General features: G+C 42.1%; 2 protein-coding genes across 3 annotated transcripts in view; one reads left to right on the forward strand and one right to left on the reverse strand.

Moving 5' to 3' along the window:
* The window catches only part of UEVLD (UEV and lactate/malate dehyrogenase domains), a 159153-nt gene that overhangs the window by 22737 nt on the left and 119238 nt on the right, over nt 1-17178 (forward strand). The gene's annotated exons all lie outside the window — the stretch shown is intronic.
* On the reverse strand, nt 6050-10199 carry LOC119536464 (cytohesin-3-like). Its single transcript, XM_037839267.1, has 2 exons — nt 8957-10199; nt 6050-8872 (listed from the first exon to the last, which is right to left on the reverse strand). Exon 1 carries the CDS (start codon nt 10174-10176, stop codon nt 8977-8979), a length of 1200 nt encoding a protein of 399 aa, XP_037695195.1. The 5' UTR covers nt 10177-10199; the 3' UTR covers nt 6050-8872; nt 8957-8976.

The following is a 17178-nucleotide window of genomic DNA, read 5'->3' on the forward strand; positions in this document are numbered from 1 at the left end:
GGCATCCGTGAGCCACCTATTCCCCTCAAGCCAGTTCTCCCCAACTTTGTCTTTGTGGTATGTGGGGATCTGATTCTTGTGGAGGTCCAATTGGTGCACCAAGTTTGCGTGTGTAGTTGGTGCTGTCCACCCTGAATGTGGGGTGTGTGTCCGAGTGGTTAGAGATGGAGGGCGGCTTTATTAATCATTCCTCCCAGGTGTTCCTGGAGATTTAAGGTTGTTGCAAGAGTCTAAACCTTCAGTTCAGTCTTGCCACAGATTGTCTCTGCCACTGAACCTCAAGTCCTTGGTATTGGTGTATGGTCCCTGGGATTTCCGAGTGGGTCCCTCTTCCAAGCCGTGCCCTTCCAGGGCTTCTGCTGAGGGAAGGCTGTGCTATGTCACAAGTGCGCGCTGTCCCTCAAGGGAAGTTCTGGGCCGCTGGGCCATGTAGGGTTGTTCCCAGCCTGCTGAAAGGATGGCTGAATGGGGCGTGTTAATTTCCCCCTTTTCGCACCACTCCACCTTCCTAGCTCTGGGACAATTAGCTGTGGGTGCGTGAAGGGCTATTGTCCATGGCCGATATTGTGGCATGTGTGTGTGTTGCTGGAAACACTTCCTGTCACACTGGATTTTTTGCTGCAGCTCTGGGCTATGGCACCAGCACCAGGCAGGAGTGTTCCCAGTCCGCCGGGAAGATGGCTGCGAGGGGCGTGGTTTTTTTTCCCCTCTTGGCTAACATCTGCCTTCCTAGATCCGAGACAGTTAGCAGTGGGTGTGCGAAAGTCTATCGTCCATGCCAGATATTGAGGTGTACTCACAGATTGTGGAAACGCCGTTCCTGCCACGCTTCCCTGTGCGGTTCTTGCTGCTGTATCCCCAGCAGCTTTTGGGCTGCCAAATTAGAATGGCTGCCATTAAACAAACAGGAAACTACAAATGCTGGAGAGGATGTGGAGAAATTGGAATTCTTATTCATTGTTGGTGGGACTGTATAATGGTTCAGCCACTCTGGAAGTCAGTCTTGCAGTTCCTTAGAAAAGTAGATATAGAGTTACCCTTTGATCCAGCGATTGCATTTCTCGGTATATACCCAGAAGATCTGAAAGCAGTGACACAAACAGATATCTGCACGCCAGTGTTCATGGCAGCATTATTCACAATTGCCAAGAGATGGAAAGAACCCAAATGTCCTTCAACAGATGAGTGGATAAATAAAATGTGGTATATATGCATGATGGAATACTACGTGGCTGTAAGAAGGAACAATGTTGTGAAACATATGACAACATGGATGAACCTTGGAGACATAATGCTGAGCGAAATAAGCCAGGCACAAAAAGGGATATATTATGTGCTGACACTAATGTGAACATTGAAAAATGTAAAACAAATGGTTTTACATGTAGGGAAACTAGTGATAGAGAGCAATTAAGGAAGGAGGAGTGATAACCCAATAAGAACAGATAAGCTATTGTGGGTAAATTTAATGTTCTGGGAATGCCCAGGAATGACTATGGTCTGTTAATTTCTGATGGGTAAGGTAGGAACAAGTTCACAGAAATGTTGCTGTATTAGGTTATTTTCTTGGGGTAGAGTAGGAACATGTTGGAAGTAAAGTAGTTATCTTAGATTAGTTGTCTTTTTCTTACTTCCTTGTTATGGTTTGTTTGAAATGTTTTTTTTTTTGTTGTATGTTTTTAAAAAAAATTTTTTTTGTATAGTTGATTCAAAAAAGAAAGTTAAAAAAAAAGACAATGGAAAAATATATGCAGAGCCCTCTTGAGGAGCTGGTGGAGAATGCAGGGTATTGGACTTCCCCACCTCAGTGGTTGCTGATGTGCTCACAGACATAGGGGTCTGGTGGTTTGATGGGGTGAGCCCTCTACCACGGGACTTGCACTTGGGAAGCCTGTTGGTGCAAAGGAGTGGCTGGGCCTCCCTATAATTGTGCCTAAGAGCCTCCTCCCGAATGCCTCTTTGTTGCTCAGATGTGGCTCTCTCTCTCTAGCTAAGCCAGCTGGGCAGGTGAAATCATTGTCCTCCCTGCTACGTGCGATCAGACACCTAGGGGAGTGAATCTCTCTGGCAACGTCGAATATGACTTCCGGGGAGGAATCTAGACTCAGCATTGTGGGATGGAGAACATCTTCTTGACCGAAAGGGGGATGTGAAAGGAAATGAAATAAGCTTCACTGGCAGAGAGAGTCCAAAAGGAGCCAAGAGGTCACTCTGGTGGGCACTCTTAACGTACAATATGGACAACCCTTTTTAGGTTCTAAAGAATTGGAAAAGCTGGCAGTAAATACCTGAAACTATCAAACTACAACCCAGAACCCATAAATCTTGAAGACGATTGTCTAAAAATGTAGCTTATGAGGTCTGATAATGTGATTGGGAAAGCCATATGAGCCACACTCCCCTTTGTCTAGTTTGTGGATGGATGAGTAAAAAAAATGAGGGAGGAAAAAAACAAAACAAAGCAAAAGAAAACAAAACAAAGCACCCAGTGTTTGTTTTTATTGTAATTGCTCTTTTTCACTTTAATTTTTCTTCTTATTTTTGTGCGTGTGGTAATGAAAATGTCAAAAATTAATTTTGGTGGTGAATGCACAACTATATAATGGTACTGTAAACAATTGAATGTGTGCTTTGTCTTGTATGACTGCATGGTATGTGAATATATCTCAATAAAATGAGAAAAAACAAAAAACTAGTCTGACTCCAAAAACCAACCCAAGGTTTCCCCACACTGCAGTGTGGCTGCCGTATATTCTGCAGGCTTACTCACTCGTTTCATAACGCCGACTACGGGTTTCACCAAGTGCACGGTCCCTGTGGATTTAGCAGACCTTGTCCAGCTGGTGTATTGCTGGAACTGGGGTTCTGGGTTACTTTCTGGCTTTTATCTAGTATTTTTCATGGAGGTGTTTTTTTGCCCAATCTCTCCTAACCGTCATCTTCTCAAAGTCTCCTGGGTTGGCTTTTTTTTGTTGTTGTTTTTATTTTTGTTTTTATTTATTTTTTATTGCGATTGTTCACATACCATACAATTATCCAAGGATCCAAAGTATGCAGTCAGTTGCCCCCAGTACCATCATACAGCACCACAATTAATTTGTTTTCAATTTTTAGAACATTTTCGTTACTCCAGAAAAGAAAGAAAGACACAGAAAAAGGAAACAAATCCTTCCATACTGCTAACAACCCCCCTCCATTGTTGACTCATAGTATTGGTATAGTACGTTTGTTACTGTTGATTTAAGAATGTTAAAATATTACTAACTGTAGTATATAATTTGTTTCCCTATATGCCCCTCTATCATTATCTTCTAGTTATAGTGTCATACATTTGTCCTGATTCATGAAAGAGATTTCTAATATTTGTACAGTTAATCATGGACATTGCCCACCACAAAGCTCACTGTTTTATACAGTCCCATCTTTTAACCTCCAGCTTTCCTTCTGGTGACATACATGATTCTGAGCTTCCCCTTTCCACCACATTCACGCAACATTCAGCACTGTTACTTATTCTCACAACCTGCTACAGTCACCTCTATTCATTTCCAAACATTTAAGTTCAACCTAGTTGAATATTCTGTTCATAATAAGCAACTGCTCCCCCATTCTTTAGCCTCATTCTATATCCTGGTAACTTATATTTCATGTCTATGAGTTCACATATTATAATTAGTTCATATCACTGAGACCCTGCAATATTTGTCCTTATGTGTCTTGCTTATTTACCTCAATATAGTGCCCTCAGGGTTTCTTCATCAACCCATTTTTTTAAGACGGTTTTGTTCACACACCATATAGTCCATCCTAAGTAAATGATGGTTCCCTGTATAGTCATGTATTTATGTATTCACCACCATCACCACTATCTATATAAGGACATCTCCATTTCTTCCACAAAGAAGGAGGAAGAGTCAAAGAAGGTAGAGAGACAAAAGAAAAAAAAAAGAAAGAGAAAACAAACAAAAAAACATGACAGCTAGGGAGCAACAAAAGGAAAGATAGCATTAAACTAAAGTAGAATAAAGAGTCAGACAACATCAGCAGTGCCAAGGGTCCCATACCCCTCCTTATGTCCCCCTCTTATATGCATTTAGCTTTGGTATATTGCCTTTGTTACATTAAAGGAAGCATAATGCAATCTTTCTGTTAATTATAGTCTCTAGTTTGCATTGTTTGTATTTTCCCCCAATACCTCCATATTGTTAACACTTTGCAAGGTTGACATTCATTTGTTCTTCTTGGGTTGGCTTTTATAATGAGTATTTATTAACTTACAGGCTTAGAATTCTGAGGCCATGAAAATTTCCCAATCAAGGCATCATCAAGACGATACCTGGACTCCTCTGTCAGATGACAAGGCACATGGTGGAGTCTGCTGGTCTCTCCCTTCTCTTCTGGGTGTCATTGCTTATAGCTTCTGGCTGCTCTGTCTGTGGCTTTCTCTCTGAACATCTATGTCTATCTCTCTCAGCTTCTGTGTGTTTCTGTTTCTCTCTCTGAATTTTATACTCTTATGAAGGACTACAGTAAGAGGATTAAGACCCACATGCGGCATGGCTCAACTGAAATAACCTAATCAAAATGTCCCCCACACAGTAGGTCTGCACCCTAGGAATGGATTAGCTTTAAGAAAATGATCTTCTGGAGTCCATAAAGCCTCCAAACCATCGCAGGTACTGAAAGAGAAAAACTGCCAGCCAAAATTCTGCATCTGGCAAACTGTCCTTCAAGAATGAGGGAGAGTTTAAAACATTCACAGATAAACAAAATCTGTGAGAGTTTGCTGCTAAGAGACTTGCCCTACAAGAAATGCTAAAAGGAATTCTTCAGGTTTAAAGGAAAGGAAGGGAATAGTAGCTTAGAGCAGTATGAAGAAATGAAGATCTCCAGTAAAAGTTATTACATGGGTCAATGCAAAACCCAATAGTATGGTATCCTCAGTATGTAACTATTCTTTATTTCCTATAAGATTTAGAATACAACTGAATATGAAATGATCATATTTCCATGTTATGGGCATGCAAAATAGAAGGAGGTGATGTGTGACAAAATAACATAAGGAGGGGGAAATGGAAATGGAAGTGTATAGGAGTAGAGACTATGTACTATTGAAGTTAAGTTGGTATCTTTTTTAACTAGTAGGTTATAGATTTAGGTGATTTATACAAATCCCAGGGCAACCACAAAGAAAGTGTTTAAAATATATTCAGAAAGCAGGAATGAGAAAGGGATCAATCAGCTTTATTACAAAAGATTACTATACCCAAAAGATATCTACAGTAAAGGAAAAGGGGGGCAAAAATATATAAGATATATAAGAAACAAAAGGACAAAATGGCTGAAGTAAGTCCTTCTTTATCATTAATTACACTGAATAAAAGTGGACTAAACTCCCTAATCAGATTGGCAGAATGTATAAAAAAGCGCAGTCCAACTATATGTTGTTTACAAGAGACTGACTTCACACAAAAAGACACAAATCAGTTGAAAGTAAAAGGATGGAGAAAATATTCCATGCAAATAGTAACCAAAAGAGAGCTAGTATATATATGTGTATATATATGTATATGTATATATATATGTATATGTATGTATATGCATACACACACACACACACACACAAATACTGGACACTGGTTCCATGAGATGCTCCCCCCCAAAAAGTGTTATGGTCATGCTCATTTGGGGGATATGGTACAGCATACCCCTTCTTAGAGCGTTACATTGTGTATTTGCTTACTGAAAATGCTGGGAAGTCCTGCCTTAAGGGCACTAAACCATTAAAAGGGTCAGTCCACCAAGAAGAAATAACAATCATAAATATTTATGCACCTAACTGTGGTGCCCAAAAATTTATGAGGGAAACACTGTTAAAAATGAAGGGAGAAATAGACACCTCTATAACAATAGTTGGAGACCTCAATACACCACTGTTCTAGTTTGCTAATGCTGCCAGGATGCAAAACACCAGAAATGGATTGGCTTTTATAAAGGGGGTTTATTTGGTTACACAGTTACAGTCTTTTTTTTTTTTTTTTTTTTTTTTTTTTAACAATACATTTGATTTTTATTGCATGAACACGGTATCTGCAAGAGAGCTTTTACAGCCGCGTACACCCTTCAATTGTACTAGTTGCTTTACAACAAAATATTGATAATATTTCTTCATGCAATTTGTGGGAGTATATACATTGCATAAACATTCCAGAAATCAAGATATGTACATTATTTACATAATAACTACATTTATTGTAATAGAAATTTTCTAAGAAAATAAGAAAATGAGAAATCACAAGTTGTGGTTTCTGGTCTACCATAGACCTAACTTCTCAGCAAGCACGTCTATGTAGATAAATGCATCTGTAACTTGAAAAATAGGCATTGCTTTATATGAGGCATTAAATGCTGCATCTACAAACAGCTCCTATTCTGAGCTCGGTACCACGTTAAACTGGTTGGACACAGGGGACCCTGAAGACACTACATTGCTTGTCTGGGTCCAGCATCAGTCCAGCGAGCCCTCGGGGATGCCAGCAGGGCCCTGCAGGGAGGTGGGCAAGGCCGTGGCCACCATGCTCTGTACCCTAAACTCCCTTTGCTGCCTGCTCCCCTCTGTCTCTGGAGGAAGTTTTGTCTTTGGCCACAGTTGAACTAATAATTCAAGCACTGAGCGTAGACATTGGGGAGGGGGGTGGGGAACGTGAGCAGGATGAATGCCACGTGGAGAGGTGCCAGGGCCCCTGCTGTGCCCCCCACGTGGCCGAGCCAGCCTGGCCCGACCCGCAGTGTAGGCCCCATGTGTTAATAGTGTCCCGGCAGGACCTGGAATTGGAAGGTGGCAGCTCGTGAATTCTAAGCACCGGGTCTGCAGCGGCCCCAGGGAGACAGCCGCGGGCGAAGCTCTCCCACAGGTGCCCGGAGCAGAGAAACATCTTATTAGGTGTTTCCTTCATGCTCACTTCCCCCAACACAACTCTGAGGCCAAACCCAAAAGACAGGAGCCCTGTCTCTCCACGGTCATAGCTGGGGTCACAGTCAGGAGAGAGAGAAACAGTTCTTCCGAGTGTGAGACACTGGAAGCGGCCCAGGGGCTGCAGGTGGGGCCGAGCGAGCCCCGTGCCCGTGCAGACGGGAGGCCGGGGCTGCCTGGGTGCCAGGCGGGCTCAGGGTGCCAACTGGTGCCTTCCTCAAAAACCAAAGTTTGGAATTTGAGGTATCAGTACAGTGACAAAGCCTAAAAGCTTGGGAATGAACCAAAAAAGTCAGTTTGATGCATGACGGAAAGTTACGGGCTTAGACCCCTTTGCAGTCCAGTGTGACTTAAAGCCACACGGAGGTCAGCGACACAGGCAAAGGGCCAGCGCTGTTCTGTCTCGGCTCGAGGCAGCACACGGATCATCAGGAATGGCTGCTTCTGCTACTTAGAACTAGACGAAAGTGCGTACGATCTCAGGTTTAATTTGACTTTCCTTTTGTAAAGGAGTAGTCAGTAGCATCTAAAGGTGCAAATTCCAGATGTGTCTACGCAGGTGGGGCGGGGGCAGGAAGTTGGGGGCTGGGGGAAGAGCCCCCTTGGCCGGGCCCTCCATCACGGAACAGCCCCCAGGCGAGCGGGCCTGCGGGTCAGACGTGCATGTCCCGGACTGGAAAGATGCTCTCGGGGAGGAGGGGAAGAAAGTAGCTTCTGTCACTGCCCCTTCCTGAACACCCATGGCCGTCCCGCCCCGGGCACAAAGCACCTGGCCCAGCCGCGAGCACGAGCCTCAGCCCCCTGCCAGCCTCCTGGTCAGCGGCTCTCGGGTTTAACCTGTCCCAGAAATCCTAGGGCCACACTGGTTTGGTCTAAAGGTATTTGTACCTTAAATTACACTTTCATGCCATAGCTTGCTTGTCCCCTCAAAATGGGAGATTAAATCTCCAAAAACTCTCTATTCATTACATTAAGAAATTTGGTCAGATTGTTACAAGGCTGGTAAAATAAAGCATTTTGCCAAAACACTTTAAATAGTGAAGAATGTGGTCGGACGCCACTCAGCCCCACGTCCTGGGGTGAACCCCACGAAAGTGCCGTCCGGGTGTGTCAGAGACAGTGGGGACGAGCAGTTTCACAGGGTCCACCGTGCAGACGAGCTATCGCCAGGGGAAAAGCTCCCTTTCCTAAATTCAGCAGTTGAGTATAACCATCCAAAAAACATCATTTATATTGAGTGATTTGCTTTTTAGAACCTATTAGTGGGGCAAAAAAGTCTCCACGCGGCAGAGCTCACTGGCCAGCAGGTCCCCAGCAGCCCCGCCCAACTGCACGTGCCCCCAAACCCTTCCCTTTGGGTGCTGCATATTTTTTTTTCAGTGCACAGTATACACTTGTGTCCAGGAGTTAAACTTATAGCTGCCATTCTAAAAATACTACTGTTAGAAAGTATCTTTCATTATAATTTCAGAATATAAAAAGGCATATAAAAGCTATAATCCTATATATCTGAGAAAAAAATTCTGAATAAAAAAGTGGTAGCTCTTCCTATCCTGTTTTGATATAAAACAGCGGCTTCTAGAACAGTGACCATCACTACTGCTACTGACCGCACGTGTGTCTGACGGGCGAGGTTCCACGGACAGGGAGCGATCCTGGGGTGGGCTGCACGGCTGCGTGGGCAGCGGAACCAGCAGCTGCTGCGGGTACAAGCGGGTACACTTGGACGTTGCCTGCTGGGGCAGGGCGGGAACATGCCGGACGGTCCCTGACGCGGCCCACGCAAAGCGCCCAAGCGCGCAGTCTGGTTCTTGGAACTTGTCCCCACGGCAGCCGTCCCTGTGCACTGGGCAGCGTCCCGCAGAGAACCTGCTCCTGGCAGCTGCCGGAAGACGCGGCCTGCAGAGGTGTGTCCAGGTGTGTCCGGGTGTCTCGGGGAGGATGTGGCGACTCGTGCTGTGGGGTTTGGGTTTCGACCTTTACCTGTCTGGGCCAGGGGAGCTCTATTTCTTATTGGCAACCCTCCTTTTCCTCGTCGCCAGCATGTCGTAGAAAGGGTCCCTGCTGATGCTGGCTCTGATGCACTTGATCCACTCCTCCTTCTCCTCCGGCGTGGGGGCCGAGATGCGGTACACCACGTGGTTCCCCTCCACCACGCGCCCGTCGGCCTCCGTCTTACAGGCCTTGATCACCTGCCCTTTGTGGCTCGGGTTGTACAGCTCAAAGCAGTTGGGCTTCCGAGGGTCTTCCACCTCCCTTATGCTGAGGTTCTCCAGCGGGATGATGCCCCTGGGCTCCTTGTCTGTTGTGTATTCAAAGTAATAGAGGCAGTTATCGGTCAGGATGAACCAGCGGCGCTTCCAGGTCTTCACGCGCCCCCCGAGCTTCAGGAGCCAGCCCTCGCGGTCGGGGTTGAAGAAGGTGTGCGTGAGGTCATTGCCGTCGTCCTCTGGGATTTTAAACGGCTCGTTTTTAATACTTTCATATAAGTTCCGCAGGAGCTCCTCGGGCAGGTCACCGCCCTCGTTGATGCCACGGTTCATGGAGACGAAGCGCTCGGCCGTGGGCTTGTCGCGCACGTTGTGGTTGTGCAGGCTGGTGTTCAGCATGATGATGGCGAAGGACAGCACGTAGCACGTGTCTGTGGACTGGAAGACCCCAGGGTTGCACAGGCAGTAGCGAGCCGCAAAGGCCTCCATCATGCGGTCGATCTTCTGCGCCTCCCCCGGAAGGCGGAAGCTCCACAGGAACTGCCTCAAGGCTTGTACCAGGTTGAGATCTGCAAACTCGTGGAGCTCCACGAAAGCCTGGAGAACTTTAATGTTAAACTCGTCCCTCTCTCCCAGGTAGTCCCCGATCACGGTCTTATTGAGGCCTTCTCCTTTATAAAGGAACTGGGCTACGTCTTCAGGGGAACTCTGCAGCAGGTCATTTTCTATTAGAAACTGAATTCCCTTTTTGGGATCCATGTTGAATTTCTTTCTTCCCATAGCTATCTGCTTGTTCCTCTGGGTAGTTTTGCTCTCCTCTACAGACGTCAGATTGTCAATCTCTGTCATCACTTCTGCAATTTCGTACTTCAGCCTCTCGATGTCATCAATAAGTTCCTTTTTTCTTCGACGAATGTCTAGAAGTTCTTCTCTCTCTTCTAAAGAGAGGTCTTCAGGCACGCCGCCGCCCTCGCCGCTGCCGTCCTCGTCCATCTCGAGGGTCCCGGGGCCGGCGGGCGGGGGGCAGCGGGCGGGGGGCGCCGCCGGTCCCACAGTTACAGTCTTAAGGCCATAAAGTGTCCAAGGTGACACATCAGCAGTCGGGTACCTTCACTGGAAGATGGCCAATGGTGTCCGGAAAACCTCTGTTAGCTGTGAAGGCACGCGGCTGGTGTCTGCTCCAAAGTTCTGGTTTCAAAATGGCTTTCTCCCAGGATGTTCCTCTCTAGGCCGCAGTTCCTCAAAAATGTCACTCTTAGTTGCACTGTGGGATATTTGTCCTCTCTCAGCTTCTCTGGAGCAAGAGTCTGCTTTCAATGGCCATCTCCAGAATGTCTCTGTAGGCTGAAGCTCCTCTCAGATCCAGTGCGTTCTTCAGAGTGTCCCTCTTGGCTGTAGCTCCTCTTCAAAACTTCACTCACAGCTGCACTGAGTTCCCTCTGCCTGTCAGCTCATTTATAGGGCTCCACTGATCAAGGCCCACCCTGAATGGGTGGGGCCATGCCTCCATGGAAATATCTCATCAGTGTTATCACCTACAGTTGGGTGGGTCACATCTCCATGGAAATCTAATCAGCACCAAAACATCTGCCCCACAAGACTGCATCAAAGAATATGGCTTTTCTGGGGGACATAATACATTCAAACTGGCACAACCACTTACATCAGTGATAGAACATCTAGACAGAAGATCAATAAGGAAATGGAAAACTGGAACTGTACTATAAATGAACTAGACATAATAAACTCAAGTGCGCAGGACTCATTCTCCAGGATAGACCACATGATAGGTCACAAAACAAATCTCAATAATTATAAAAAGATTGAAATTATGCAAAGCATCTTCTCTGGCCACAATGAAATGAAGCTAGAAATCAATAACAGAGTCACAACTGGAAAATCCAATATATGGAAGTTAATCAGCATGCTCTTAACCAATCAGTGGTTCACAGAAGAAATCACAGGAGAAATCAGGAAATATTTTCAGAGGAATGAAATGAAAACACAACATATCAGAATTTATATGAGACACAGCAAAGGCACTGCTCAGAGGGAAATGTATAGCTCTAAACGCTTAGTTAAAAAAGAAGAAATATCTCAAATCAGGGACCTAACCTCATACCTTGAAGAACTAGGAAGAGCAAACTAAACCCACGATAAGCAGAATAAAGGAAACAACAGAGCACATATAAATTAAAAAAGAGAATTAAAAAAACTATAGAGAGAATCAACAAAACTGAAATTTGGTTCTTTGAAAAGATCAGTAAAATTGACAGACTTTTATCTAGACTGACAAAGAAAAAAAAAGATGTAAATTGCTAAAATTAGGAATGAAGGGAGGGTATTACTACCAACCCCACAGTAGTAATAAGGGTTATAAGAGGATACTATGAATAATTGTATGCCAACAAATTAGATAATCTTGATGAAGTGGACAAATTCCTAGAAGGACACAAACTACCTAAACTGACTCAATAAAAAATAGAAGCTTTCAATAGATCAGTAACAAGTAAAGTGATTGAATCAGTAATCGAAGACCTCCCAACATAGAAAAACCCAGGACCAGATGCCTTCACTGGTGAATTCTACCAAACATTCAAGGAAGAATTAACAACAATCCTGCTTATTAGAAAGCCATAATAATCAAAACAGCATGGTACTGGCACAAGAATAGATATATAGACCAATGGAATAAAATGGAGAGTTCAGAATTAAACTCTCATAATGTTGGCCAGTTGATGTGTGACAAGGTTGCTAAATCCACTCAGTGGGGAAAAAAATAGTCTCTTCAACAAATGATGCTGGAAAAACTGGATATCACATATACAAAATTTAACTCAAAATGTATCAAAGACCTATATCTTAGAACTGAAACTCTAAAACTCCTAGAAGAAAACACAGGGAAAGTTCTTCAGGACCTTGTATTAGGCAGTAGTTTCTTAGACTACATCAAATAGCTGAGCAACAAAATTAAAAATAGACAAACGGGACTTCATCTAAATTAAAAACTTTGGTTCATCAAAGAACTTTATTGAGAAAATAAAAAGTTAGCCCAAGAATGGGAGAAAATAGTTGGAAGCCATATATCCGATAAAGGTTTAATAACAGGTATATACAAAGAATTCTTCCAACTTAACAAAAAAGCAAACAACCCAATTAAAAAATGGATAAAGGACTTGAGTTGACATTTCTCCAAAGAAGATATCAAGTGTCAAATAAATACATGAACAGATGCTTAACATCATTAGCTATCAAGGAAATGCAAATGAGGACCACAATGGGATACCAACTCACATCCACTTGAATGGCTACTGTTAAAAAAATGGAATGTAAAACTTTTTGGGGAGAATGTGGAGACATAGGAACACTTGTTCATTGTTTTTAGATATGTAAAATGGTGCAACAACTTTGGGAGACAATTTGGCGATTCCTCAGAAAGTTAAATGTTGAATTATCATATAACCTGGCAACCCCACTTCTTGGTATATACCCAAAAGAATTGAAAGCAAGGATTTGAACAGATATTTGCACACCAGTGTTCTTGGCAGCATTATTCACAATTGCCAAAAGAAGGAGGCAACCCAAGTGTTCATCGGCAGATGAACAGATAAGGTGGGATATGTGTATGTGTGTATACACACACACACACACAATGGAATTGTATCTGGCCATAAAAAAGAATGAAATTTTGTGCATGCTACAACATGGATGAGCCTTGAAGATACTGTGTTGAATAAACTAAGACACAAAAGTTCAAATACTGTCACATGAAATTAGCAGAATATGCAAATTCATAGAGTCAGAAACTAGAATACAGGTTAACAGGGGCCAGGGAAGGCAATGAGGAGTTAATATTTAATTGGTACAGAGACTCTGTTTTGTGTGATGCAAAAGTTTTGGCAGTGGATAATGGTGATGGTGGCACAACTTTGTGGTTATAATTAATACCACTGAATTGTATATTTGTAGAGGGGTAAAAAGAAATTTAGGTTGTGTATAGGTTACCACACACACACACACACAAACCCACAAAATGTGAACCCTAATGTAACAGTGGGCTAACATTAATAGCATAATTATAATATTGTTTCATCAGTTGTAACAAAAGTATCACAGTCAAAGTGGAAAAACCACATGATCATCTCAGTTGATGCAGAAAAGGCATTTGACAAAATTCAACATCCTTTCTTGATGAAACACTCAAAAGGATAGGAACAGAAGAGGTTTTTGTCAGTATGATAAAAACAATATATGAAAAACCCACTGCTATCATCATACTCAATGGGAAAAGCTTTCCCTCTTAAGACAAGGATGCCCACTGTCACTGTTGAAATTCAACATTGTGCTGGAAGTTCTAGCTAGAGCAATTAATCAAGAAAAAGACAAGGCATCCAAATTGAAAAGGAAGAAGTAAAACTTCCACTGTTGGCAGATGACAAGATCCTATATATAGAAAATGCTGAAAAATTGACAGCAAAGCTACTAGAGCTGATAAATGAATATAGCAAAGTGGCAGGGTACAAGATAAACACACAAAAATCAGTGTTCCAATACACAACGTGAGGAGGAAATCAAGGAAAAAACTCAATTGACAATAGCAACCAAAAGAATCAAATATTTAGGAATAAAGTTAACCAAGGCCGCAAAAGATCTATACACAGAAAACTACGAGAAATTGCTAAAAGAAATCACAGAGGACCTAAAAAATGGGAGGACATATTGTGTTCATGGATGGATGACTAAATATAGTTAAGATGTCAGTTCTACCCAAATTGATTTATAGATTCATTGCAATACCAGTTAAAAATCCCATCAACTTACTTTGCAGAAATAGAAAAACCAGTAACCAAATTTATTTGGAAGGGCAGGGTGCCCCGAATAGCCAAAAATATCTTGAGAAAGAGGAATGAAGTGGTAGGTCTCACACTACCTGACTTTAAATCATATTATAAAGCTCCATGTTATGTTCTGACCAACAGAATCAAATTGACTGTTCAGAAATAGACCCTCTCATCTATGGACAATTAATCTTTGATAAGATGGTCAGGCCAATGCAACTGGGAGACAGAGCAGCCTCTTCAAGAAATGGTGCTTGGAGAACTGGATATCCATGTCTAAAAGATTGAAAGAGGACTCCTATCTTACACCTTATACAAAAATTAACTCGAAATGGATCAATAACCTAAACATTAGAGCTAAGGCATAAAACTTTTAGAAGAAAATTTAGGGAAATATTTTAAAGATCTTGTGATAGGAGGTGGTTTCCTAGACCTTACACCCAAAGTGTGAGCAATGAAAAAAGAAATAGATAAATGGAATCTCCTCAAAACTGAACACTTTTGTGCATCAAAGGACTTTGTCAGAAATGTGAAAAGGTGGCCTACACAATGGGAGACAATGTTTGGAAACCAGGTATCAGTTAAGGTTTTAATGTCCAGAATATATAAAGATATCCTACAACTCAGCAACAAAAAGATGAACAACCAATTTCAAAAATGTGCAAAGACATGGATACATACTTTTCTGGGGAGGAAATACAGATGGCTCAAAAACATGAAAAGATGTTCATCTTCACTGGCTATTAGGGAAATGGAAATCAAAACCACAATGACATCATGTCACACCAGCTAGAATGACCATTATCAAAAAACCAGAAATTCACAAGTGATGGAGAGGATGTGAAGAAAGAGGCACACTTATTCACTGTTGGTGGATGTGTAGAGTGGTGCAACCACTCTGGAAAGCAGTGTGGTGGTTCCTCAGGAAGCTAAGTATAGAACTGCCATATGATCCAGCAATCCCATTACTAGGTATATATCAGAGGAATTGAAAGCTAGGACCCAAACAGACATTTGTATACCAATGTTTATAGCAGCATTATTCATGATTGCCAAGAGATAGAAACAGCCCAGATGTCCATTAATGGATGACTGGATAAACAAACTGTGGTATGCACGTATGATAGAATATTACGCAGCTGTAAGAATAAAGTCACAAAGCATATAACAGTGTGGATGAACCTTGAGGATATTATGTTGAGTGAAATTAGCCAGAAATAAAAAGACAAATACTGTATGTTTTCACTGATATGAGCTAACTGTAATTAGCAAACTCTGAGAGTTTAAGTTAAGAACACAGGTTATCAGGAGATAGAAAGAGGGTAGAGATTCACTTTTTGATGTTGAGGAAGTACAGAATGTTCAACAGAATTGATTGTAAAGGTTCAGAAATGGATAGCATAATGCTTTGTGATGGTAGCACAATATTGTAAGTATAATGAACAAAGCTGAGTGTGAGTATGGTTGAAAGAGGAAGACTAGGGGCATGTATGACACCAGAAGGAAAGATAGAAGATAAAGACTGGGACTGTGTAACTTAGACCTAGAGTGGTCAGTGATGGTGATCAAATGTGCAAATACAGGAATGTTTTTACATGAGGAAGAACAAATGAATATCAACTTTGCAGGGTGTTGAAAATGGAATGGTATTGGGGAAAAAATACAATCAATGCAAACTAGAGTCTATAGTTAATGATAACATTGTAATATCCTTCCATTAGCTGTAACAAAGGCAATATACCAAAGCTAAATGTCTATAAGAGGGGGATATAAGGGAGGGGTGTTGTTCTCTGAACTTTTTATTGCATTTTATTTTATTTTTCTTTTTATTTATATATATATTTTTCTTTTTTTCTTTTTTTCTCCTCTTCATCTTTCTTTGTGGAAGAAATGGAAATGTCTTCATATAGATTGTGGGGGTGAATGCATAACTATGTGATTATACTGAGAATCATTGATTGTTTACTTAGGATGGATTATATGGTGTGTGAATAAAACTATTTAAAAAAGTAGAGGAATGTATGTGCTGGAGTAAATATGGAGAGAGGTATGTACCTATTCCCTATTGGTGGGGAAGTAGAATGGTGTAGCATATCTGGAAGGCAGTGTGGTGGTACCATAGGAAGCTAAGTATTGGGTTGCCATATAGTCCTACAACCCTATTATTGGGTATATACTTGGAAGAACTGAGAGCAGGAGCACGAATGGATATTTGCACACTGGTATTTATGGTGGCACTATTCATGATTCACAATGGATGGAGGTGCCCTAAGAGTACATCAACTGATGAATGGAATGATGAACTGTGGTATATACATACAATGGAATATTGAGCTGCTACAAGGAGGAATGAAGTTGTGAGGTATGCAACTAGGTTAATGATCCTCGAAGGCAGTATGTTGAGTGAAATAAATCAGAAATGAAAAGACAAACATTATAACATCTCACTAATATGGACTAACAATAATGTGTAAACTCTGAGAATTGAATCTGAGAGCATGGGTTATCAGGGGAAGGCTTGTGGTAAAGGTTCCTAGATTGTAAACTCTTACAGCAGTTACGTCTATTCCTGAGTTGCAATGGTTATCTCTAAATTCTGAGATGCTGAGCTCTTTGTGTATAACCTAGTGGGTCCCTGGAACTTCAAGTGTCTCTGTGATACCTGAGACTCAGAGCCAGACTTCGGCAGCTATGAATGTCAGCATTACCCCATACAGCAAATGTTAAAGAGGCTGAAAAAGAGATCAGGCTTCAATTAGAGATATGAACGAAATGGACTAGGTTAGGAGTAAGGTAAATCGGACTAAATAAATAAAGATATTGACAGTGTTTTAAGACTTCAACTTCTGTGTGAGACCAAAGGAAGAGATGTTTATTTGGTGCAAAATCTATATTTTCTGTAGCACACTGTATAATTGAACTTGCGTGGTCAGTTTGTCCAAATACCATAATTACACGGAACTTAAAATAGGAAGTGAGATCTGGTAGGTTTGTACAGGTTAGTGTGAAACCCCGATACATCCCAAAGTAATTTGGGCAGAGAATAACAATGTATTTGCAGGCCCCCCTGAGGAACTGGGGGTAAATGCGGAATTATTAAACTTCCCCACCTGGGGAATTACTGATATTCTCACAAGCATTGGGGACTACCAACTTA

The sequence above is a fragment of the Choloepus didactylus genome, chromosome 6 (genome assembly GCF_015220235.1).
Source record: "Choloepus didactylus isolate mChoDid1 chromosome 6, mChoDid1.pri, whole genome shotgun sequence".
NCBI lineage: Eukaryota > Metazoa > Chordata > Mammalia > Pilosa > Megalonychidae > Choloepus > Choloepus didactylus.

Bases quoted from the DNA above. Each gene is read 5' to 3' on its own strand.
- LOC119536464 (XM_037839267.1), bottom strand. From the start codon at position 10,176: ATGGACGAGGACGGCAGCGGCGAGGGCGGCGGCGTGCCTGAAGACCTC.